General features: G+C 42.8%; 1 protein-coding gene across 5 annotated transcripts in view; it reads left to right on the forward strand.

The window, feature by feature from the left end:
• The first annotated feature begins 1,483 nt into the window (after positions 1-1,483).
• wdfy3 (WD repeat and FYVE domain containing 3) overlaps positions 1,484-27,321 on the forward strand; it is a 260,816-nt gene continuing 234,978 nt past the window's right edge. For 2 of the 5 annotated variants that reach the window (XM_071352076.1, XM_071352079.1), the window contains exon 1: positions 23,290-23,577. In XM_071352076.1, the coding sequence (XP_071208177.1) occupies positions 23,546-23,577 (32 nt within the window). In that variant the 5' untranslated portion in view covers positions 23,290-23,545. Of the gene's footprint in view, positions 1,705-23,288; positions 23,578-27,321 lie in introns of those variants that run through there. The other 3 variants (XM_071352080.1, XM_071352078.1, XM_071352081.1) reach the window with 3 other exon arrangements.

Below are 27,321 nucleotides of genomic sequence, written 5' to 3' on the forward strand. Positions count from 1 at the left end.
TAGTCAACATAGCTAATAGAACTAATGTGTTAGTAAAGCCGCTACAATCATACAGTAACATTACAGTGTATAGTCAGTTTAGCAGTTACACCGGCGGGCCCCGGTGGCAATAAATTAGTCAAACCAAAAACTTACCTTGAATTGGAAGAGTTCCAGTGTTGGGTTGTCATAGCCAGCTAGCTAACATAGCATCCCTCTGTTTGAGTAGGCTAAACTAGCTAGCTAAGTTAATGAAACTGAGAAAAAAATGACACTATCGCTTCTCCTTCATTTTTTAAGAAATGTATATGTTCAAAACTGTTCAACTATTGTCTTTCTCTCTCTTTGAGTGAACTACTCACCACATTTTATATCCTGCAGTGTTAGCTAGCTGTATCTAATGCTTTCAGTAATAGATTCATTCTCTGATCCTTTGATTGGGTGGACAACATGTCAGTTAATGCTGCAAGAGCTCTGATAGGTTGGAGGACGTCCTCCGGAAGTTGTCATAATTACTGTGTAAGTCTATGGAAGGGGATGAGAACCATGAGCCTCCTAGGTTTTGTATTGAAGTCAATGTACCCAGAGGAGGACGGAAGCTAGCTGTCCTCCGGCTACACCATGGTGCTACCCTACAGAGTGCTGTTGAGTCTACTGTAGACCTTCATTGCAAAACAGTTTGTTTTAGTCAAATTATTTGGTGAAGTGTTAATATATTTAGTATAGTTTTATCTAAAAAGGAAACTTTTTAAATGTTTTAACATGGTCCTCCCCTTCCTCCTCTGAGGAGTCTCCACTGGTTCATTGCCATGTTATCAACTGTACCGCAGGAATGGAACGTAAGTCACAGAAAATAGGTATTGTGGTGGCAGCTGCAGAGAAGTACTTCAAAATAGTGGAATGTGGTGGTGGGGGGTTTGTAGAGTAATCTTTTCCTTTCCCCATTTTTGTACAACAAAGTATAATGGATTTATACTCCAGTCCGGTTGGTGGCCGTAATGCACCATTATTATTGGATCCCAACTGTGTTAAACCCCATTGAAGAAGAATTAACTTTGGAACCAATGATATATATATATAAAATAAACCCCTTGTTCGCTGATGCTATGTATTGGCCATTATGAGACTTTGAAGCTACCAGTCGGCCATATTGGCTCTCCCCAGTAGGAGCAGTCCTCCATAGGAATGAATGGAATTCAACAGTATTTCAGTTAAATGTTTCAAGAACACAATCACATGTACTTAAGTATTTTGTTACTGTAATGGGGACAGTAACATTAGTACTACCTACTTTGTATATTTTTTAAAATTTTAACTCACATAATATAATTTAGAAGCATGAATTAAGGTATCTGTAATATAATAAACGTGTCAAAAACGAATGTAGAAAATAATGCATCCAAAATGTTGTATACAGTTGAGGAGTGCCAAGATGGCTGAGCGGTGGCTTCAATACAGCGCCCCCTGTCAGTCATCCAGGGTTATACACAGCATTGGTTGGGAAGAGTAGAGACGGAGGAGGTTGTGTTGTTTGGATGTTGAGCAGGATTAAAGATGGCTACCAGCAGAAGAAGCAGGATCTATAGCCACTTTGGGATTATGGCAGCATTGGTTCTATTTGGATAAAAAAAAAAAAGAGGGCCAGGACAGCGTTATATTGATACTATTGCATATTTATCCTCTATATTTTGCCTGGAGTATTCCAATATAAACCCACGTTTACTGGTAAGTTGACGACCGATACCAAATACATTTCTACGTTAGCTCATAAAAACCTAACCTCTAGCTAGCTTAAATGCTAGGTCGGAATCATCAAATCAAATGCTGGTTTGTGGGTTTGCGCTAGCTAACGAGCGAGATAAAAAAAAATCCCGACCGGCCAACACACTTTTTTGTAACTATCCGCATTCGTTCTTATTTCTTTTATGAAAAGATGGGTGGGGGAAATAGAAGAACCCAACATTTCTCCACACTTTTCAATTTTGTTTTAAGATTTGAATAAACCATCTAGCTTTTTTTTAATACAACCACTTGCTTTCCGACGACTGCATTGTGGTTGTGAATATACTACGTTAGCAAAATAGACCTAGCTAGCTAGTTAACTAGAGGTTTAGCAAGCTAACTAACTAGCTAATGTTGTGTTGACAATCAGCTAACCTTTTTTTGACATTAGACAAGACGGAAGAAGAATAAGCATTGCACTGACAGTCTGAATTATGTAAAGCTTGACAATTGCAACCCATACGTGTGTGTGATATAGCTAGCTACCAACCATGACATAGGATGGCCCAATACACTAAAGGAGCCTAACGTTACTCCTTTATATAGTCCAAGGACCTTAACGTGTTCTGTTTAGAGGCGGATTGGCCCCGGCAGACAAATACTCCCATCTAATCGTACATCGATTATACAATTTTTTTTTTTTTTTAAGTGGCAAATTTACGGTTCTATAAACATAAAGCCCTTTATACTTTCATATCACTAGCTAGTGATGTTAGTTTGATACCGGACCTCCGAGGCATTGCGTCGAAATCAGAAAGCAGTTCACTTGGAAGCAGTGTGCTGATGCATGTATGAATTTATCTGAAGGACGTCATCAATGACGTCCGATGCTTCGTTTGATCCCACTGAATTTCGCCGTGGTTCAGGTGCCTTCTTCGATTCCAAGCAGCTTTCAAACACAAGATCTCTAACTGAACATCTTACTTACAAATATAGTTAGGATTTTGTACAGAAAGTTTAACCTGATCGGTAGTTTAAGCAGGTAGAGTAGGGAATTATTTGGAACAGTCAAATTCGTGAGGGTATGAGGTCGATTCCAGTTGAAGACACTATTTAGTGCAGAAAGTGTGGTTAATTTTTTGTTTAAATAATTTGTTTTATTTGGTATAGTATACGCTTCTGTTTTAAGCAGCCTAAATAATGCCATAGATTTTGTTTTTGAAAAATAGTAGCCTAAACTTGAAGGCATAATAAACTTGAAGGCATGATGCGAACCTGGTGTTTCAACTGATTATAGGCTACTAAAGCCAATGACTTACCGCTGCACCACAGAGTTTTGAAGAATACACTGGGGTAAAAAAATTATATTTATTGCTGACCAGCAGATGTCACTAGTGTGCATTATGAACAGATAATGAAGCTTCGAGTAATTAACTGTTTTTCGTGAAAGAGCCGAAGCCTTCAGAAAGCCTTGGTTTCCCGTCACTACATATCACATAAAAAAACATTTTCACAGATGCAAAATATACACGTACTGAACGCTGTTTTAACGCAGTTGCAGCCGACAGTATTTTTCAGTGGAAACATGTTTGTGGCGTCCGTCTTCCGTTTACACACAAGTATTAGGAGACGCAGATGGCTAATTTAGCACAGGTAGTCGATTTGTCTTCCGTCTGTTTACTTTAAACAAGCGCTGTTACATGGAAATATGGCCGTTATGGGTAGTTAGGCTTCTATGAATGAGGTAGTGTGCAGCTAACTAGCTATATGCCGGTCAGATAGCTTGCTGGTTATGGGTAGCTAGCTAGCTATATGCCGGTCAGATAGCATGCTGGTTATGGGTAGTTAGCTAGCCATATGCCAGTCAGGTAGCTCGCTGGTTATGGGTAGTTAGGCCGTTATGGGTAGCCATTTAGCTTCTATGAATGAGGTAGTGTGTAGCTAACTAGCTATATGCCGGCCAGATAGCTTGCTGGTTATGGGTAACCAGCTAGATATATGCCGGTCAGATAGCTCGCTGGTTATGTGTAGCTGACTAGCTATATGCCGGTCAGATAGCTTGCTGGTTATGGGTAGCTAGCTAGCCATATGCCGGTCAGATAGCTCGCTGGTTATGGGTAGTTAGCTAGCTATATGCCGGTCAGATAGCTTGCTGGTTATGGGTAGCTAGCTAGCCATATGCCGGTCAGATAGCTCGCTGGTTATGGGTAGCTAGCTAGCCATATGCCGGTCAGATAGCTCACTGGTTATGGGTAGTTAGCTAGCCATATGCCGGTCAGATAGCTCGCTGGTTATGGGTAGCTAGCTAGCTATATGCCGGTCAGATAGCTCGCTGGTTATGGGTAGCTAGCTAGCTATATGCCGGTCAGATAGCTCGCTGGTTATGGATCGCTAGCTAGCTATATGCCGGTCAGATAGCTCGCTGGTTATGGATCGCTAGCTAGCTATATGCCGTCAGATAGCTCGCTGGTTATGGGTAGCTAGCTAGCTATATGCCGTCAGATAGCTCGCTGGTAATGGGTAGCTAACTAGCTATATGCCGGTCAGATAGCTCGCTGGTTATGGATTGCTAGTTAGCTATATGCCGGTCAGATAGCTCGCTGGTTATGGATCGCTAGCTAGCTATATGCCGGTCAGATAGCTCGCTGGTTATGGATCGCTAGCTAGCTATATGCCTGTCAGATAGCTCGCTGGTTATGGATCGCTAGCTAGCTATATGCCGGTCAGATAGCTCGCTGGTTATGGATCGCTAGCTAGCTATATGCCGGTCAGATAGCTCGCTGGTTATGGGTAGCTAGCTAGCTATATGCCGGTCAGATAGCTCGCTGGTTATGGATCGCTAGCTAGCTATATGCCGGTCAGATAGCTCGCTGGTTATGGATCGCTAGCTAGCTATATGCCGGTCAGATAGCTCGCTGGTTATGGGTAGCTAGCTAACTATATGCCGGTCAGATAGCTCACTGGTTATGGGTAGCTAGCTAGCTTACTAGCTTGTAGTTGTTTTGATTTATTGCGTTACTTGAATTATTTGTCTAAACTCTGATTTGCTATGTTACTTCAACCCATGTGCACTGTCCCCTGAACTGCAAACCCCCAAAAGTGAATCTGAGTTTAGCGAAGGTGGTGATGCATGCCATTGTTCATGGCAACACACCTGGCAAGCTTCTGCAGTGCTCTATATTTTTTCAACCCCCCCCAATATATTTCACTGAATCCACCCATGCAAACATCACAATCGTCTGATTGCAATAGTCACTTAGCTAGCTAGCTATACTTAAAGTAAACAAACATTGGTGGATTGGAGTAAGTCAAGTCAATTGTCTTGCCCCCCCCCCCCCCAAAACACAATTTTTGCATCATTACAAAGTAAAATGCATTATTATATTATGTACCATAAAGAATAAGACAAAAATGTAGGTTACGCTGCTTATTGGCTTCTCTGCATATTCAAGCATGTCTCAAAATACAACTCTGCCCCTTTAAGGCTCTCCTGGAGGATGATTGGCCACCCTTGGTAGCCTATAAAATATTGCAACATTACAATTACAACCAAATACTTTTTATGACTTTTATAAAATAATTCCATCCAGAGCTCTAAATTACGGGTGTCCCGTCATCCCTGGGACGATAAATATGTATACGGTTGAAAACAGACTCTGGGACAGTTCCAGGACAACAGATCCAAAATTCATACAACCACTGCACATTACATATATATATATTTTTTAAAGCAATGAGGCTGATGCAACAGATCAGACCGTTTAGCTTTAAAATGTTAATCAAGTTAAATGTCTTAATATTATAAGCTCAAAAATGCGCACATAGCTGTAGGAAAATGTTCCAAAATGCAATTTGCGGGAAAACATAGTTCTCAAAAGTGCATCGCCAAGCAGTTTCGTATGACAGATTAAAATATCTGTTTGAAATTAAGAGAGGACGGATCTCCCGAGTGGCGCAGTGGTCTAATGCAGTGCTTGAGGCGTCACTACATACCAGGGTTCGATCCCAGGCTGTGTCACAACCGGCCGTGACCAGGAGTCCCATAGGGTGGCTCACAATTGGCCCAGCGTTGTCTGGGTTAGGGGAAGGTGTGGCCGGGAGCCTTTACTTGGCTCATCGCGCTCTAGTGTCCCCTTGTGGCGGGAGACTAGGATTATGCATTTGGCTGCTGGACAATAAAATAACATTGATTTGAAAACCAATAGAACATGACAACGTGGTTTCAATGGCATTAAGTGTTTATAAAATAATTCCCTCAACATTTCTATTGTCGTATTTTAGCTAGGGTTGGCTAGGCTAGGGTTGGCTAGGGTTGGCTTGGCTAGGCTAGGGTTGGCTAGGCAAAATTACAAAATGTCCAAGTTTGAAACAATTATGTTAATGGTTAAATAGTTTAAAAATGCTGACAGCCTCCTCTCTCAGATTCAAGGTGGGTGGGTTGTACAACAGGCACTGTCCGTCACTCTCCGGTCATGTGATCATTTGATCTGAACGAATCGAACCTCGAGGATGTGGACAGAGTCAAGCCTTTAGACCACAGGTGTCAAACTCATTCCACGGGGGGCCGAGTGTCTGCGGGTTTTCGCTCCTCCCTTGTACTTGATTGATGAATTAACATCACTAATTAGTTCGGAACTCCCCACACCTGGTTGTCTAGGGCTTTATTGAAAGGAAAAACCAAAAACCTGCAGACACTAGGCCCTCCGTGGAATGAGTTTGACACCCCTGCTTTAGACGTTAATGTTAATTATCCTTCATTATATTTGTCAAACATGACTGGCGTTTAGCCTATATTGACGTAGTTTAATTAAAGTTTGGCTACATTTTCTGGCTCCTCCCTCATGTCAACATCGGTTTGGACATGAGTCTGTAGTCAATATGCACGTCAGCTTTTTTAACATTTATGTACATGAAAAAAGTTTTCAGATATTATACCAATGTTGGCCTGGAGTAATTATTTGATGTTTAGATTATTATTATTATTTTTTACTTGTCCCGGTCAAGAGAACAATCTGAGTTAATGTCGAGCCCTGCATCATCATAGTTAACATACATCATCGATAACATACAGAAAGTATTCATACCCCTTGACTTATTCAACATTGTTACAACCTGAATATATATATTTTTAAATATATATATATATATTCACACCCATCTACACACAATGCCCCACAATGACAGAGATTTTATTTATTGAAAAGGAAATACAGAAATATCTAATTTACATAAGTATTCACCCCCCCCCCCCCCCCATTGCAATGGCACTCCAAATTTAACACAGGTGCATCCAATTTCCTTTGATCATCCTTGAGATGTCCCTACATCTTGAGTCCACCTGTGACCAATTCAATTGTTTGGACATGATTTAAAAAGAAACACACTTGTCTATATATAAGGTCCCACAATTGACAGTTCATGTCAGAGCAGAAACTATACCATGAAATCCAAGGAACTGTCTGTAGAGTTCCCGAGATAGAATTGTAATGAGGCAGATATCTGGGGAAGGGTATAAAACAATTTCTAGAGTGTTGGAAAGAGTACACTGGTCTCCATCATTTCGAAATGTAAGATATATATGGAACTACCCAGACTGCCTAGTGCTGGCCGTCCGACCAAACTTAGCAACCCGGGAAAGAAGGACCTCTGGTCAGAACTACCGCTGACCACTCTGACAGAACTACAGAGTTCCTTGGCTAAGATGGGACAACCTGCCAGAAGGGACAACAGTCTCTCAGGCACTTCAGTATTCTGGGATTTATGGGAGAGTGGCCAGACAGAAGCCACTCCTGAGAAAAAGGAGGTCCCGTGTGGCTCAGTTGGTAGAGCATGGCGCTTGCAACGCCAGGGTTGTGGGTTCATTCCCCACGGGGGGACCAGGATGAATATGTATGAACTTTCCAATTTGTAAGTTGCTCTGGATAAGAGCGTCTGCTAAATGACTTAAATGTAAAATGTAAATGTAAAAAAAAGGCACCTAGAGAAGGCATAAAAAGGGCACGTGAAATACATCAGGCAAAAGATTCTGATGAGACAAAAATGTAACTCTTTGGCCTGATTGCAAAGTGCTATCTGGAGAAAACCAAGCACAGCTCATATGACCTGTCTAACACCATCCTTACTGTTGAAGCATGGTGGTTGCATCATGCTACGGGGATGCTTTTCAACGGCAGGGACTGGGAGACTGGTAAGGATAGAGGGGAACAATGAATGGAACCAAATACAGGCAAATCCTTGATGAGAACCTGCTTCAGAGTGCAAACGACCTTAGACTGAGGCGAAGATTTACGTTCCAACAGGGCAATGACCCCAAGCATACAGCCAAAGCAAAGCTGGAATGGCTTCAGAACAACAATGTGAAAGTCCTTGAGTGGCCCAGCTAAAGCTCAGACTTATATCCCATTGAAAATCTGTGGAAAGACTTGAAGGTTGCTGTTCACCACCGCTCGCCATCTAACTTAACAGAGTTGGAGACAAATCTGCCAAGAAGTATAGGACTGAAATGCCCAAATCCAGATGTGCAAAGCTGATACAGACCTGTTTTACTCTTTTAATTTAACTAGGCAAGTCGATTAAGAACAAATTATTATTTACAATGACGGCAAAACCCGGGGAACAGTGGGTTAACTGCCTTGTTCAGGGGCAGAACACCAGATGTTTACCTTGTCAGCTCGGGGGATTCGATCCAGCAATCTTTCGGTTACTGGCTCAACACTCTAACCACTAGGCTACCTGCTGGTTACTAGTCCAACTCTCTAACCACTAGACTACCTGCTGGTTACTAGTCCAACATTCTAACCACTAGGCTACCTGCTGGTTACTAGTCCAATGCTCTAACCACTAGGCTACCTGCTGGTTACAAGTCCAATGCTCTAACCACTAGGCTACCTGCTGGTTACTAGTCCAACGCTCTAACCACTAGACTACCTGCTGGTTACTAGTCCAACATTCTAACCACTAGGCTACCTGCTGGTTACTAATCCAACGCTCTAACCACTAGACTACCTGCTGGTTACTAGTCCAACACTCTAACCACTAGGCTACCTGCTGGTTACTAATCCAACGCTCTAACCACTAGGCTAACTGCCTCCCCACTCTAACCACTAGGCTACCTGCTGGTTACTCGTCCAACGCTCTAACCACTAGGCTACCTGCTGGTTACTAGTCCAACACTCTAACCACTAGTTTACCTGCTGGTTACTAGTCCAACACTCTAACCACTAGGCTACCTGCTGGTTACTAATCCAACGCTCTCCACTAGGCTACTGCTCTCCCCACTCTAACCACTAGGCTACCTGCTGGTTACTCGTCCAACGCTCTAACCACTAGGCTACCTGCTGGTTACTAGTCCAACACTCTAACCACTAGGCTACCTGCTGGTTACTAGTCCAACGCTCTAACCACTAGGCTACCTGCTGGTTACTAGTCCAACGCTCTAACCACTAGGCTACCTGCTGGTTACTAGTCCAACACTCTAACCACTAGGCTACCTGCTGGTTACTAGTCCAACACTCTAACCACTAGGCTACCTGCTGGTTACTAGTCCAACACTCTAACCACTAGGCTACCTGCTGGTTACTAGTCCAATGCTCTAACCACTAGGCTACCTGCTGGTTACAAGTCCAATGCTCTAACCACTAGGCTACCTGCTGGTTACTAGTCCAACGCTCTAACCACTAGGCAACCTGCTGGTTACTAGTCCAACGCTCTAACCACTAGGCTACCTGCTGGTTACTAGTCCAACGCTCTAACCACTAGGCTACCTGCTGGTTACTAGTCCAACACTCTAACCACTAGGCTACCTGCCTCCCCAGACATAATACCCAAGATGACTCAAAGCTGTAGTTGCCACCAAAGGTGCTTCTACAAAGTATTGACAAAGGGGTGTGAATACGTATGTAAATAGATGAGAGATTTCTATATTTAATTTTCAATAAATTAGCCAAAATGTCTAAAACATGTTTTTACTTTGTCATTATGGGGTATTGTGTGTAGATGGGTGAGAAATAAATGTAAGGATGTAATACATAAAGGGGGGTATGAATACTTCCCAGAAGGCACCGTACATCATCATCATCAGAGAAACACATCATCGTAGATAAATCAGGAATGTCTGCTTCTAGCTTAGAGCTGCAGATTGTTACGCCGGCTTTGTTAGGTCCAAGAAACAGATTTTCACCAAGTCAGATGAATGGTTTTTAGAGGTTTTCATGATGCTTGTGTATCTTAAACCAAAGTAGATACGCGTCAATATGAGGTCCTAAACCTAGGATGAAAGAGCGTCCATGTATCTTTTTGGTTAATATAGTGAAAATGTTTGCCTTGGGGTAAGTCGAGCCAATTATTAGACTGACAGTTTACCTGACACAAGACTGAATCCAAACAAACATTACATTATTGTTGATATTTTTTTATGTGCATTTTAAATGTACTGTGTTTTTTTTTGGACACATTTTGTTGATAACGTAATCTGAAAATACTCTGAATAGATTCAGTAACACGATAAGAATATTCCTGGAAAATGTGAGGGGTAGTTTCCAACATAAGACCAAAAAATGACAAGGGTTTTTGAGTAAGAGGACTAACTGGTGTCTCAAAGTGGCCACACCTCTCCAGAGTGCACAGTTGCTAAGCAATTTCATTGCACTTGTATGACTTAAAGAAGAGGAACTAGAGCAAGGACACTTGTAGTTGTTTCGTTTGGAACACAACCCTGCATCCCTCCAGCACACAATTATTGTTGTTTTGGGGTTGGAACACAACCCTGAATCCCGCCAGCACACAATTATTGTTGTTTTGGGTTTGGAACACAACCCTGAATCCCTCCAGCACACAATTATTGTTGTTTTGGGGTTGGAACACAACCCTGAATCCCTCCAGCACACAATTATTGTTGTTTAGGGGTTGGAACACAACCCTGCATCCCGCCATCACACAATTATTGTTGTTCAGGGGTTGGAACACAAACCTGCATCCCGCCATCACACAATTACTGTTGTTTAGGGGTTGGAACACAACCCTGCATCCCGCCATCACACAATTATTGTTGTTCAGTGGTTGGAACACAAACCTGCATCCCGCCAGCACACAATTATTGCTGTTTAGGGGTTGGAACACAAACCTGCATCCCACCATCACACAATTACTGTTGTTTAGGGGTTGGAACACAACCCTGCATCCCACCATCACACAATTACTGTTGTTTAGGGGTTGGAACACAACCCTGCATCCCACCATCACACAATTACTGTTGTTTAGGGGTTGGAACACAACCCTGCATCCCGCCATCACACAATTACTGTTGTTTAGGGGTTGGAACACAACCCTGCATCCCACCATCACACAATTACTGTTGTTTAGGGGTTGGAACACAACCCTGCATCCCGCCATCACACAATTACTGTTGTTTAGGGGTTGGAACACAACCCTGCATCCCACCATCACACAATTACTGTTGTTTAGGGGTTGGAACACAACCCTGCATCCCGCCAGCACACAATTACTGTTGTTTAGGGGTTGGAACACAACCCTGCATCCCACCATCACACAATTACTGTTGTTTAGGGGTTGGAACACAACCCTGCATCCCGCCAGCACACAATTATTGTTGTTCAGGTGTTGCGTTAACGCAGCATTCTCCGTTTTTCACGCAGAAAAATTTACAGTACTTTTCTCGGTGTAGCCTACTTTTCACCAGTAAAATGCAAGATTAACTTCAAGCACGTTTTGGAGTGCCGCCGTTTCCCAATGTTTCTTGAAGTTGGCATTTCATTTGAAGATGTTGTCATATATGGCAGAGCACCCGAGTATTAAAGAGAACGCGCTCTCGTTACCCACTATATATAAAAAAAATAGTAATTTGTTGACTTTATCAGACATTGTATTGTGTCCTTACGCGTGCCTTTTGTGCATGAATCAATCTCATCTTCTCTTTATGCTTTGGGTCCACAGTCTGCACACAGCTTCGGGGCTTTGTTTTGTGACTCAGGTGTCGCACAATCTCTCTGAAATGGTTGCGTGACATGGTCTCTCTGAAGCGGTTGCGTGACATGGTCTCTCTGAAGAGGTTGCGTGACATGGTCTCTCTGAAGAGGTTGCGTGACATGGTCTCTCTGAAATGGTTGCGTGACATGGTCTCTCTGAAATGGTTGCGTGACACGGTCTCTCTGAAGCGGTTGTGTGACATGGTCTCTCTGAAGCGGTTGCGTGACATGGTCTCTCTGAAGCGGTTGCGTGACATGGTCTCTCTGAAGAGGTTGCGTGACATGGTCTCTCTGAAATGGTTGCGTGACACGGTCTCTCTGAAGCGGTTGCGTGACATGGTCTCTCTGAAGCGGTTGCGTGGCATGGTCTCTCTGAAATGGTTGCGTGGCATGGTCTCTCTGAAGAGGTTGCGTGGCATGGTCTCTCTGAAGAGGTTGCGTGACATGGTCTCTCTGAAATGGTTGCGTGACATGGTCTCTCTGAAATGGTTGCGTGACACGGTCTCTCTGAAGCGGTTGCGTGACATGGTCTCTCTGAAGCGGTTGCGTGACATGGTCTCTCTGAAATGGTTGCGTGGCATGGTCTCTCTGAAGAGGTTGCGTGGCATGGTCTCTCTGAAGCGGTTGCGTGACATGGTCTCTCTGAAGCGGTTGCGTGACATGGTCTCTCTGAAGCGGTTGCGTGACATGGTCTCTCTGAAGAGGTTGCGTGACATGGTCTCTCTGAAGAGGTTGCGTGACATGGTCTCTCTGAAGAGGTTGCGTGGCATGGTCTCTCTGAAGAGGTTGCGTGGCATGGTCTCTCTGAAAAGTCCACCCCATACCTATCAGACCAAAATGACTCCACATTAGGACTGTTACACTGACTGTATTACCCCCACCCAGGCGGTCACGAGTCATGAAGGCAGTCAAATTCCACGTGACCGTTTAGTCACGGTAATTATGCTTCTCCAAGCTCTGATGCTGCTGATGGTCATTAGTAGCCCACCAAACTTGCTAACTACCTGGTATTCAGCACTCTCTATTGTCCCTAATCACTCTGACATCAATGCAAATGTATTTGAAAATCTAATTAAACACTTAATGAGAGCCCATGAGCTCATTTTGCTCAACATTTCTATAAGCTATGCAATTGCGAGGGAAAACAGAGTGATGGCCTCTAATAAAATGAGGAGGATCCCATCAGCTTTCTATAGGCTAGGCCTACTATATTTATTTCCTAACATTAAGCAAATATTTATCACATTGCTTATCTTTACAACAGGAGTATAGCCTACCTGGCTGGCATGAAAATAAACCACAGGAAAAGCGTCCTCCATTATTTAAGTGCATAGATCACAGGTATTTTTTTCCCCTGCCCCTGTTTCGAGACAGGTCCACGATAATCATCCGTTATAAATCAAAATGAACTTCACAAATATATTATTTAGAATATGTAAAGACAAGATTAAATCAAGAATAGTCTGATGGGTGACAATATTAGCCTATCAGTTGTGAATTATATATTATCACTTGTGAATGATGCCCAGCGTAAGGCAAGAAACAATGCCTTTTTTTGTGTGACTTTTTCGAATCATAGTCGCACACCTCATGTAGCCTAGCCCCTATGTTTTGCCTAGCCCAAGGTTTGTATCACAACTAAAGTGGCCAAGTAACTTCTGAAAATGAAGCACATTAATCTGCTTTACAAACGGGTGTAGAGCCTAACTGGCAGACATATACTGAAAGCACCACATGAGTTTCGAGTTTGGGGAAGATAATTTTCACCATAAAAATGCACCTTTTTATAATAAAAGCATTACATGTATAATCGCATTTGTGGTCACTTTTGATAATGGTGTTTTCCCGCTAATGGAACTACTGCCGTGTGCGCATTGCTGCTCTTATTATGTGAAGAAATAGCCTAATAGTTTATCAGCATTTTAAGTTAAACACATGGGCTGTTGCGTCAGCCACATTGCGTAAAAAAGTGTTTTTGATGCTAGTGGTTGTATTAATTTGGGATCAATCACATCCCACAACTGTCCCAGACTTTTAGAATATTTATTTCTCCCACAGATTAGAATAGGTAAACTTTTGTACTATGGGGAATAGTAGATTGACATAGGCTAGTGCTTTTGCTGTTCGTTAGGACTACTCATCTTGTTGGCTGACGAAAAGTAAATGTGGACAGTTCTTCCAATATCTTCAATATGCACCTCGGCATTGGATAATGTGCTTCGGCAGCATTTAGGGAGAAGGGCTGCAAAAGGCATGGATTTATGTGCATTATGGCCATACAAAGGGGATGCCGCCGGGAAATTCGAGGCATTATCAAGTGCTTCTGAAATTGTGAATGAGAGACTGATGTAGTGTGTACAGCCTGCGCAAAAAAAACAACAAAGCAGAGGTCATGCCTTTTAAAGCTACTTTTTTCAAATCATCATTAGAGTCGCATCATGCAGCCTTAGAATGTATAAAAATCAAAACCTATAGACCAACGTTTGTAGAACAACTAAAGTTAAATTAGTAACTCTAAATTAAGCATGTAGGAATACCTATTTCTTTGTTATCCGCTCAACACAGAATAGCCAGCCACATGTGTTCACTCCCTCAAATCGCTTGGAGAAAATATCCTTTCTATTTCATTCAGCTTTGTTCAATTGTGTTCTTCATACTATAAAATAATGACACTGAATTCTAAGCAAATCTTGTCTGCTAAATGAACTAGTGTAGCATAGCCAGATCAGGACCTAACATAAGGACAGCTCAGAATATGCTATTCTGTTCTTCTGAAATAGACTACTTTTTCTTCATATCATGCTTCTTTAGACCTGTCTAAAATAAATCATGGATTTATAGTGAAGGTGTAGGCTATATTACATGGATTTATTATACTTTTATAAAAATGGCTTGTAGTCTGTAGCTTGTAGCCAGGAGATGCTAAATGTGTTTATGTTAATTAACGGTCAGTTACCTTGAGACCGACCAGTTATTTGCTTGACAATCACCAGCTGATTAAATTTCGTCCACATCCATGCCCCCGCGGACATATAAGAGTGCAATAACTGTTTTGAGTTTATCCACAGACGTGTACCGTTTCACTTCCTGTGTGAGGAACAGTACAATCTCTGATATGTTGCAACATCTACATGTCACGTTAACTCATCATCATTCATTTCTACCCAAACTGTGCCGTCCCTCCCAGACTCCTGTCTCACCGAGGCAGTTGGGAGCACCCTCTCAGTTGGCTCTGTTCTGGGTTTTTCTGCGTCGAGGCTCAGGCAATCGGAGGGGGAGGCTCGAAGTCGACATTTTAGAATCAGATGAAGACTCTTCATCGGCAACGTCGATTTTCATGCTCGATATTCGATCCTCCATCCGACTCCCAACTCATCTAAAATTCTGCAGCGTTTGCAATGCTGTCAGTGTGTCAATTCGTTTGTTTGGGCTTGCCATTGTGAGCTACACACATAGTATGTTGTATTCAATGTCTGATTTGACTCTGAGGGGAATTTATATGCCATTTCCAGCCTTTCATAATAACATAACTAGACTGCACACAATATCCACCATTTTTCATCGTCATTGCACTATTGTTCTAAATAAAGTCATCCTCTTCACCCAGATGAATTACATTTTATTATGTTACTATTTATTTGTATTTGTTTATTTATTATTTTATTTATTATTGATATATATATTATTTTTTTTGCTTAGTAGCCGGAGGAATGCTGCCGCATGATTGGTCATGTGCTGAATGTATGGACAGGATGGATATTTTGGGGGAAAAGTAAAATTTGAAAATAGTGCTGCACCTCTTGAATGTTGAGAGTTATTTGACAAAGATAAGTGTCATAGAAACTGCAGAATATCCTCATTCTGATACTATATAGAAAGCAATGTTTTACCTGGAGGATTTGATAAATTGATGATCCTTTCCCTGCGTCTGTAAATTACAAGATCCATCTTCTTCATTTACAATTTGACAACTGATAGGCCTAATATTGTCACTCATCAGATTGTCAATTTTAATCTTGTCTATAGGCTAACTCTTATGTGTGAAATTTAGTTTGGGTGTAGTTTCGATGGGCCGGCTGTACAGGTTGACTGGCATCGTTTTGTTTCCCACTCATCAACTTGGATCGAGTCAAGGAGATGTTTTGCATTATTCTAAAAGCCCACTGCAACACACAGCATGTTTTAATGTCCCTTAAAATAAATTGTATTAGATATATAGTTATACTAAATAAAACAATCTTGTAACAGCTTCTTTTTTTTTACAACGTTAAACATAAAAGAGAATGGTATCAACCCGCATTCTGTCAAATTATTAACATAAGCGCCAATGCTGATAAACACAAACTCATCATAAGACTATTGTTGTTCTAAATGATCAACCTCTTCACCCTCGTCATTCAGTTAGTCCTCATTTTAAATTTGATTGTGAAGTAACTTACACAATTATTTGGCCATTCCATCCATTTGTCATTCATTTCAGTGGGCTGGCGTTATTTGCTTCCCTGGATAGAGTCAAGGAGATGTTTTGCATTATTCTAAATCAAATCAAATGTTACTGGTCACATATTTAGCAGATGTTATTGTGGGTGTAGCGAAATGCTTTCGCCAACAGTGCAGTAGTATCTAACAAAGTATTCAGACCCTTTGTTATGAGACTCAAAATTGAGCTCACAGCATTTCTATTTCCATTGATCATCCTTTGATGTTTTTACAACTTGATTGGACATGATTTGGAAAGGTACACACCTGTCTATATAAGGTCCTACAGTTGACTGTGCATGTCAGAGCATAAACCAAGCCATGAGGTCGAAGGAATTGTCCGTAGAGCTCCGAGATAGGATTGTGTCGAGGCACAGATCTGGGGAAGGGTACTTAAAAATTTCTGCAGCATTGAAGGTCCCCAAGAACACAGTAGCCTCCATCATTCTTAAATGGAAGAAGTTTGGAACCACCAAGATTCTTCCTAGAGCTGGCCGCCCGGCCAAACTGAGCAATCGGGGGAGAAGGGCTTTGGTCAGGGAGGTGACCAAGAACCCGATGGTCACTGACAGAGCTCCAGAGTTCCTCTGTGGAGATGGGAGAACCTTCCAGAAGAGCAACCATCTATGTAGCACTCCACCAATCAGGCCTTTAATGTAGAGTGGCCAGATGGAAGCCACTCCTCAGTAAAAGGTACATGACAGCCCGCTTGCTGTTTGCCAAAAGGCACCTAAAGGACTCTCAAACCTTGAGAAACAAGATTCTCTGGTCTGATGAAACCAAGATTGAACTCTTTGGCCTGAATGCCAAGCGTCTGGAGGAAACCTGGCACCATTCCTACGGTGAAGCATGGTGGTGGCAGCATCATGCTCTGGGGTGTTTTTCAGTGGGGGACTTGGAGAATAGTCAGGATCGTTGGAAAGATGAACAGAGGAAACTTGATGGAGACCTGTTCCAGAATGCTCAGGACCTTAGACTGGGGCGAAGGTTCACCTTCCAACAGGACAACAAACCTAAGCACACAGCCAAGACAACGCAGGTGTGTCTTCAGGACAAGTCTGAATGACCTTGAGTGGCCCAGCCAGAGCCCGGACTTGAACCAGATCAAACATCTCTGGAGAAAATAGCTGTGCAGCGACACTCCCCATCCAACCTGACAGCGCTTGAGAGGATCTGCAGAGAAGAATGGGAGAAACTTCCCAAATACAGGTGTGCCAAGCTTGTAGTGTCATACCCAAGAAGACTTAAGGCTGTAATCACTGCCAAATGTGCTTTAACAAAGTACTGAGTAAATGGTCTGAAATGTACAAAATAATCAGTTTTTGCTTTGTCATTATAGGGTATTGTGTGTAGATTGATGAGGGGGGGAAAAAACGATTTAATCCATTTCAGAATAAAGCTGTAACGTAACAGAATGTGGGAAAAGTCAAGGGGTCTGAATACTTTCCGAATGCACTCTGTGACAGATACATCTCTGTTAGAAACTTAGAAAGAGGGGGAATGTAATAGCAACAACTAGGATGGGTTGATAATATGACTAGGATTGTGATTTTGGGCTTCTGGACAACGAAATAATGTTGATATGAAAACCAATAGAACAGTAGAGAAATGCTGGTTAATGGCATGATGAAGTCTTAATAAAATAATTGGCTCTAAGTTTCTATGGATGGATTTTCGCTTGGCTACTTTGAAGCAAAGTAAGACACGCCTCATTATTTCAAGTATAGGAAAAATATTCAGGTTTCAAACCATTATACTGCCTCCAGCTCACGTTACATTATACTGCCTCTAGCTCACATTACGTTATACTGCCTCCACATTACATTATACTGCCTCCAGCTCACGTTACGTTATACTGCCTCCACATTACATTATACTGCCTCCAGCTCACATTACATTATACTGCCTCCACATTACATTATACTGCCTCCACATTACATTATACTGCCTCCAGCTCACATTACATTATACTGCCTCCAGCTCACATTACATTATACTGCCTCCAGCTCACGTTACATTATACTGCCTCCAGCTCACATTACATTATACTGCCTCCAGCTCACATTACATTATACTGCCTCCAACTCACATTATATTATACTGCCTCCAGCTCACATTATATTATACAGCCTCAAGCTCACATTGTAAAGTGGTGGGTGATGCTCTGATTCTGCCTACCATTGACTATAGCTAACGCACTCGAATGGGAGGCGCACTTTAATTATCAGTTAAGATGGAGAAATAAAAAGAGTAGCTCTGTTTTTAATCGTAGCCATCAAAACAGTCTTTAACACGCGATTGCGCAACAAATAACAATTCTAAATGCAATGACGTTTCACTCCAGTACCAGCTTTTTTGAGAAGCTACTCTGGCGCAGTCTGCCAGGTGGTAAGCAATTCCTCTCGTAAAACTCCCTCAAACTAAACGTGTAAATTCTGCAACCGTTTGTTTGTCCTGCAACCGTTTGTCCTGCAACCGTTTGTCCTGCAACCGTTTGTCCGGCTGTCGTTTGACCGGCTGTCGTTTGTTCGGCTGTCGTTTGCACACACGAAAAGACGTGTCAGTTGTGCGCTAGAGGAAGACGACAAGCATCAGTTTGTCTTTTGATAAATCTGAGGTAGCCGTTGGTCATTTCCATTTCCATGTAACAACATGTGAAGTTCATATGAGCATGTCATATAAGAGCGTCTGCTAAATGACTAAAATGTAAATGTCAAATTCGGTGTCAAATGAAAGCTATGAGTCTATGTATTTTTGAGAAATTTTTGAGAAATTAAGGAAACTGATCCCTGCTGAATGTATTCACACCCCTTGACTTTTTCCACATTTTGTTGTGTTACAGCCTGAATTTTAAATTCATTAAATTGAGATGTTAATTTTTCTCCACTGGCTTACACACAAATACCCCGTAATGTCAAAAGTGGATTTTTTTTTGATTTTTTTAAATGTGTACAAAAGTAATTACAAAATGAAAAGCTGTAATGTGTTGAGTAAATAAGTATTGAACCCCTTTGTTATGACAAGCCGTACGTTCAGGAGTAAACCTTTTCTTAATTAGTTGCATGGACATGATTTTTGATACACCACACATACAATTATCTGTAAGGTCCCTCAGTCAAGCAGTGCATTTCAAACCCAAAGACCAAGGAGGTTTTCTAATGACTCGCAAAGAAGGGCACCTATTGGTAGATGAGTAAAAAAAATAAAAAACAGACACTCAATATCCCTTTGATCATGGTGAAGTTATTAATTACACTGTGGATGGTGTATCAATACACCCAGTCACTACACAAATACAGGTGTCCTTCCTAACTCAGTTGCCGGACAGGAAGCAAACCGCTCAGGGATTTCACCATGAGGCCAATGGTGACTTTCGAACAGTTTAATGGCTGGGATAGGAGAAGTGAGGGTGGATCAACAACATTGTAGTCACTCCACCATACTAACCTTATTGACAGAGTAAAAAGAAGGAAGCTTGTACAGAATTAAAATATTCCAAAACATGCATCCTGTTTGCAACAAGGCACTAAAGTAATACTGCAAAAAATGTGGCAAAGCAATTACATTTTTGTCCTGAAAAATAGTGTTATGTTTGGGGCAAATCCAACACATTACTGAGTACCACTCTCCATATTTTCAAGCATCGTGGTGGCTGCATCATGTTATGGGTATGTTTGTAATCGTTAAGGACTTGGGAGTTTTTCAGGATAAAAACATTTATAGAATGGAACTAAGCACAGGCATTTTGTCTAGATGTGTGCGAGAAAAAATAATATTTAATCAATTTTGAATTCAGGCCGTAACACAACCAAATTAGCGAAGAATTTAAGTGGTGTGAATACTTTCTGAAGCCACTGTATAAATCTTTCAACCATTTTCCATCCTAGAATTTAGGAATAAACAAAGACTTTGATTTCTTGTCAATCAGATAGAAAAAGAGTCTTAGAAAACATCTACCAGAAAAAAAATCTTAAAAGGTATGAGAAATACACCAAAACACAACAATGTTGACGTAAAGACCCTTGCCAACTAATATCAACATCCTTAATATTTAAATTAGAATATTTTTTTTACGGAAACATATTTTTTTTAAAGAAACATTTTCTTGTGCCTTTTAAAATTCTGTTACCAAAAACCCACATATCTTTAAATGGTAGGTAGCATAAACGTAACCACATGTAACATATGGATTTGTATTCGTATAGCACCAAAAGTCCCAATGCAAAGTCACACCTCACTTTTCTACTTTTGGAGTTATTACATAAAAAAACGATCAGAATTCTGAAGAAGTCATGTCGGGAAATAGTTTTTCCGGGGGCGTGATGTAATATGGAGAAACTGGCAGCCAACCTTATTTCCTATAATGTAAACTCCCAACAGAAAGTACTTAAAATGTATAACTTCAAATTAAACCAAATAATTTTCACTCATGACTATTGGTTTCAATTCAATTTTCAGTCAACTTACAAGCAAATACATTATGAATTCATGGATACAAATCAACTTGCAAGGTTGCTATCCAAGCCCGCTAACGTTAGCCCTACCGGCCCGCTAACGTTAGCCCTACCGGCCCGCTAACGTTAGCCCTACCGGCCCGCTAACGTTAGCCCTACCGGCCCGCTAACGTTAGCCCTACCGGCCCGCTAACGTTAGCCCTACCGGCCCGCTAACGTTAGCACTACCGGCCCGCTAACGTTAGCCCTACCGGCCCGCTAACGTTAGCACTACCGGCCCGCTAACGTTAGCCCTACCGGCCCGCTAACGTTAGCCCTACCGGCCCACTAACGTTAGCCCTACCAGCCCGCTAACGTTAGCCCTACTAGCCCGCTAACGTTAGCACTACCAGCCCGCTAACGTTAGCCCTACCAGCCCGCTAAAGTTAGCCCTACCAGCCCGCTAACGTTAGCCCTACCAGCCCGCTAATGTTAGCCTACAAGTTTGCTAATTTTAGCTATACCAGCCTACTAACATTAGCCTACTAGTTTGCTAATGTTAGCCCTACTAGTCTGCTAACGGGGAGAGACTATTAGGACACCGCTGACGCTTAAACCGACTAGCAAAACCCTTAAACTTGACCCTTACCCTAACCTAATTTGTATAAATTGAATATGGGTTTGGGTGTCAGGCGTGTCCTTATAGGCTTTTCCCTGCTAACATTACGTTAGCACTGAATGAGTCTGGCAGTTGCTATCGACACCCAGCTTACGTTTACATGAAGGGAAACCAAAGTTTTGGAAATACATATAACGCCAACTAACCAAATGCCAAAGAATGTTAGCTAAATGCCAAAGAATGCTAGCTAAATGCAGTTATCTTAGTCGGCAAGCTAGCTAGTGAACGTGATTTGTGTCAATTGTTATAAGTAGTCATTATGCATGGAGTTGTATGGTTTGATAAAGTTTAAAATCAATGTTTTTTTGTTTGGAAAACATTTACATTTAAAAATCTGTCTCAGCCTTTGGGCAATTCCATGGTAACGAAATTGCGCTCTGACCTCCTAGGCTCTTCTGTATCGTATTCTTCCAATTGTAATGTTGGCTCTTCTGTATCGTATTCTTCCAATTGTAATGTTGTATCACCCAAGCTACAGTAATGAGACATGATGTAGTCCCCTACCAAGCTACAGTAATGAGACATGATGTAGTCCCCTACCAAGCTACAGTAATGAGACATGATGTAGTCCCCTACCAAGCTACAGTAATGAGACATGATGTAGTCCCCTACCAAGCTACAGTAATGAGACATGATGTAGTCCCCTACCAAGCTACAGTAATGAGACATGATGTAGTCCCCTACCAAGCTACAGTAATGAGACATGATCTAGTCCCCTACCAAGCTACAGTAATGAGACATGATCTAGTCCCCTACCAAGCTATAGTAATGAGACATGATCTAGTCCCCTACCAAGCTATAGTAATGCGACATGATCTAGTCCCCTACCAAGCTACAGTAATGAGACATGTAGTCCCCTACCAAGCTACAGTAATGAGACATGATGTAGTCCCCTACCAAGCTACAGTAATGATACATGATGTAGTCCCCCTACCAAGCTACAGTAATGAGACATGATCTAGTCCCCCTACCAAGCTACAGTAATGAGACATGATGTAGTCCCCTACCAAGCTACAGTAATGAGACATGATGTAGTCCCCTACCAAGCTACAGTAATGAGACATGATGTAGTCCCCTACCAAGCTACAGTAATGAGACATGATGTAGTCCCCTACCAAGCTACAGTAATGAGACATGATGTAGTCCCCTACCAAGCTACAGTAATGAGACATGATGTAGTCCCCTACCAAGCTACAGTAATGAGACATGATGTAGTCCCCTACCAAGCTACAGTAATAAGACATGATGTAGCCCCCTACCAAGCTACAGTAATGAGACATGATGTAGTCCCCTACCAAGCTACAGTAATGAGACATGATGTAGCCCCCTACCAAGCTACAGTAATGAGACATGATGTAGTCCCCTACCAAGCTACAGTAATGAGACATGATGTAGCCCCCTACCAAGCTACAGTAATGAGAAAATCTAATTTGCTGAATGTTATATGTTGCCTGCTGGTGGCTGCTCGAGGTAGGTAGCTCCTAGGCAATGGTATATTCCTGTCCTTGTGTGTGTGTGTGTGTGTGTGAGGGAAGCTGACCCCCCCCCCAGCCCCCAGATGGTATGTTCCTGTTTGTCTCCCCACCAGCCCCTCTACCCCACCCGTAGTTAGCAGTTATTTCTCCCCTGTTCTCAATCCCAGATAGTATCTTCCTGTCCTGTTGAGAGAGACTGACCCTCCACCACCCCCTTTTCTAGCCCCCAGGTGGTATGTTCCACCAATTGCTGTACCTCACCATAGGTAGGCCTAGTGGTTATATCTGCTGTTCTCAAGCCCAGATGGGATATTCCTGTCCTGAATGCCCCCCCCCCCCCCCCCCCCAACCTCAAGATGGTGTGTTCCATCCTGTCCTGTTGTGATGGTGCCTCCCCCTTCCTGTCACCCCCTCCCTACCCCGTAGTACCCACTCCACCCGCGTGGTCTGTTGTGAGGCAGGTGACAGGGAGGGGATCAGCTGTGCCAGTCCCTGAAGGCCACCCCACACTGACTGCCTGCCTGTACGCTGGCACACACAGTCCCAGGCACTGCCAACACAGAGCTATGCCTCCAGCCTTCCCTCTTCACCAAGTCTACTGAGCCACTCTGGATACCACTAATGTCTTAGTAAACGGACGGCAAACAACCAGACGCAGATAACCATTATTCTTTGTCTTCTCTATCGAACATGAAGAACTTTGCTCGGGGCTAAGAGAGGAGAGGGGATTTACTCGTCTTGGTTTGTGGAATTGGGAGAGTATTATTCTGTGTCTGTTGGACGTGACATCTTGCGATGCTGACTGGACACCTGGAGAAGAACAGTAGGTATGGAAACATTTAAAAAAAAAGGGCTCGGCTGGTGGAAGGTTGGTGATGAGGCTTGTCTCCGCGGTGACTGGGAGTTTTGTTTACTGCTTAGTGAGCTGTTAGACACGCACGGCGGATTGATTTGCAGGCAACGATCGACATGAAATGGCTTCTTCTCTGCCGTGTCGATGGAACACCCGGGGAGAAATTGTCAAGAGACAATCTGTGCAAGGAGTGTAGGACCGTCAGGGTTGTTCTATATAGGAGTTTGCATATACCCCATTTTGTCTTGTTTTGTAGTTTTAGTGTAGCCTATAAATTGCTATGATCTGAAACTAAATAATAGCTGATTTCGATTCTTAAGATAAATATTTAGTAGACTTTTTAAAACAACACACAACTCTTATAGGGCTGAAGCAAGCTTACATTTTGTAGTTTCTGGAAATAGCATAAAAGCATTATTTAGAGCCATTAAGGCTCAGTTACACCTTAGGCCTTTTCTCCTCAGAGAAAGGGAGATTTTCCGTTTTACTAAAGTAAAGCAGATTTTAGAGGCAGATGGCATTGCTCAAGACATGGGTAGAGGATGTATGGTCCATGTACAGTAGGATATGGGTAGAGGATGTATGGTCCACGTACAGTAGGATATGGGTAGAGGATGTATGGTCCACATACAGTAGGATATGGGTAGAGGATGTATGGTCCATGTACAGTAGGATATGGGTAGAGGATGTATGGTCCATGTACAGTAGGATATGGGTAGAGGATGTATGGTCCATGTACAGTAGGATATGGGTACAGTAGGATATGGGTAGAGGATGTATGGTCCACGTACAGTAGGATATGGATAGAGGATGTATGGTCCACATACAGTAGGATATGGGTAGAGGATGTATGGTCCATGTACAGTAGGATATGGGTAGAGGATGTATGGTCCATGTACAGTAGGATATGGGTAGAGGATGTATGGTCCATTTACAGTAGGATATGGGTACAGTAGGATATGGGTAGAGGATGTATGGTCCATGTACAGTAGGATATGTGTAGAGGATGTATGGTCCATGTACAGTAGGATATGGGTAGAGGATGTATGGTCCACGTACAGTAGGATATGGGTAGAGGATGTATGGTCCATGTACAGTAGGATATGGGTAGAGGATGTATGGTCCATGTACAGTAGGATATGGGTAGAGGATGTATGGTCCACGTACAGTAGAATATGGGTAGAGGATATATGGTCCATGTACAGTAGGATATGGGTAGAGGATGTATGGTCCACGTACAGTAGGATATGGGTAGAGGATGTATGGTCCACGTACAGTAGGATATGGGTAGAGGATATATGGTCCATGTACAGTAGGATATGGGTAGAGGATGTATGGTCCACGTACAGTAGGATATGGGTAGAGGATGTATGGTCCACGTACAGTAGGATATGGGTACAGTAGGATATGGGTAGAGGATGTATGGTCCATGTACAGTAGGATATGTGTAGAGGATGTATGGTCCATGTACAGTAGGATATGGGTAGAGGATGTATGGTCCACGTACAGTAGGATATGGGTAGAGGATGTATGGTCCATGTACAGTAGGATATGGGTAGAGGATGTATGGTCCATGTACAGTAGGATATGGGTAGAGGATGTATGGTCCACGTACAGTAGGATATGGGTACAATAGGATATGGGTAGAGGATGTACGGTCCACGTACAGTAGGATATGGGTACAATAGGATATGGGTAGAGGATGTATGGTCCACGTACAGTAGGATATGGGTAGAGGATGTATGGTCCACGTACAGTAGGATATGGGTAGAGGATGTACGGTCCACGTACAGTAGGATATGGGTAGAGGATGTACGGTCCACGTACAGTAGGATATGGGTAGAGGATGTACGGTCCACGTACAGTAGGATATGGGTAGAGGATGTACGGTCCACGTACAGTAGGATATGGGTAGAGGATGTACGGTCCACGTACAGTAGGAAATGGGTAGAGGATGTATGGTCCACGTACAGTAGGATATAGGTAGAGGATGTGTGGTCCACGTACAGTAGGATATAGGTAGAGGATGTATGGTCCACGTACAGTAGGATATGGGTAGAGGATGTACGGTCCACGTACAGTAGGAAATGGGTAGAGGATGTATGGTCCACGTACAGTAGGATATAGGTAGAGGATGTGTGGTCCACGTACAGTAGGATATGGGTAGAGGATGTACGGTCCACGTACAGTAGGATATGGGTAGAGGATGTACGGTCCATGTACAGTAGGATATGGGTAGAGGATGTACAGTCCACGTACAGTAGGATATGGGTAGAGGATGTACGGTCCACGTACAGTAGGATATGGGTAGAGGATGTACGGTCCACGTACAGTAGGATATGGGTAGAGGATGTACGGTCCACGTACAGTAGGATATGGGTACAGTAGGATATGGGTAGAGGATGTGTGGTCCATGTACAGTAGGATATGGGTAGAGGATGTACGGTCCACGTACAGTAGGATATGGGTAGAGGATGTGTGGTCCATGTACAGTAGGATATGGGTAGAGGATGTATGGTCCACGTACAGTAGGATATGGGTAGAGGATGTATGGTCCACGTACAGTAGGATATGGGTAGAGGATGTATGGTCCACGTACAGTAGGATATGGGTAGAGGATGTATGGTCCACGTACAGTAGGATATGGGTAGAGGATGTATGGTCATGGGTAGAGGATGTATGGTCCATGTACAGTAGGATATGGGTACAGTAGGATATGGGTAGAGGATGTACGGTCCACGTACAGTAGGATATGGGTACAGTAGGATATGGGTAGAGGATGTATGGTCCATGTACAGTAGGATATGGGTAGAGGATGTATGGTCCATGTACAGTAGGATATGGGTACAGTAGGATATGGGTAGAGGATGTACGGTCCACGTACAGTAGGATATAGGTAGAGGATGTACGGTCCACGTACAGTAGGATATGGGTAGAGGATGTATGGTCCACGTACAGTAGGATATGGGTAGAGGATGTATGGTCCACGTACAGTAGGATATAGGTAGAGGATGTACGGTCCACGTACAGTAGGATATGGGTAGAGGATGTATGGTCCACGTACAGTAGGATATGGGTAGAGGATGTATGGTCCACGTACAGTAGGATATGGGTAGAGGATGTATGGTCCACGTACAGTAGGATATGGGTAGAGGATGTGTGGTCCACGTACAGTAGGATATGGGTACAGTAGGATATGGGTAGAGGATGTACGGTCCACGTACAGTAGGATATGGGTACAGTAGGATAGAGGATGTATGGTCCACGTACAGTAGGATATGGGTAGAGGATGTATGGTCATGGGTAGAGGATGTATGGTCCACGTACAGTAGGATATGGGTAGAGGATGTATGGTCCACGTACAGTAGGATATGGGTAGAGGATGTATGGTCCACGTACAGTAGGATATGGGTACAGTAGGATATGGGTAGAGGATGTATGGTCCATGTACAGTAGGATATGGGTAGAGGATGTATGGTCATGGGTAGAGGATGTATGGTCCATGTACAGTAGGATATGTGTAGAGGATGTATGGTCCACGTACAGTAGGATATGGGTAGAGGATGTACGGTCCATGTACAGTAGGATATGGGTACAGTAGGATATAGGTAGAGGATGTACAGTCCACGTACAGTAGGATATGGGTAGAGGATGTACAGTCCACGTACAGTAGGATATGGGTAGAGGATGTACAGTCCACGTACAGTAGGATATGGGT

This window comes from Salvelinus alpinus, chromosome 19 (assembly GCF_045679555.1).
Source record: "Salvelinus alpinus chromosome 19, SLU_Salpinus.1, whole genome shotgun sequence".
Classification (NCBI taxonomy): Eukaryota; Metazoa; Chordata; class Actinopteri; order Salmoniformes; family Salmonidae; genus Salvelinus; species Salvelinus alpinus.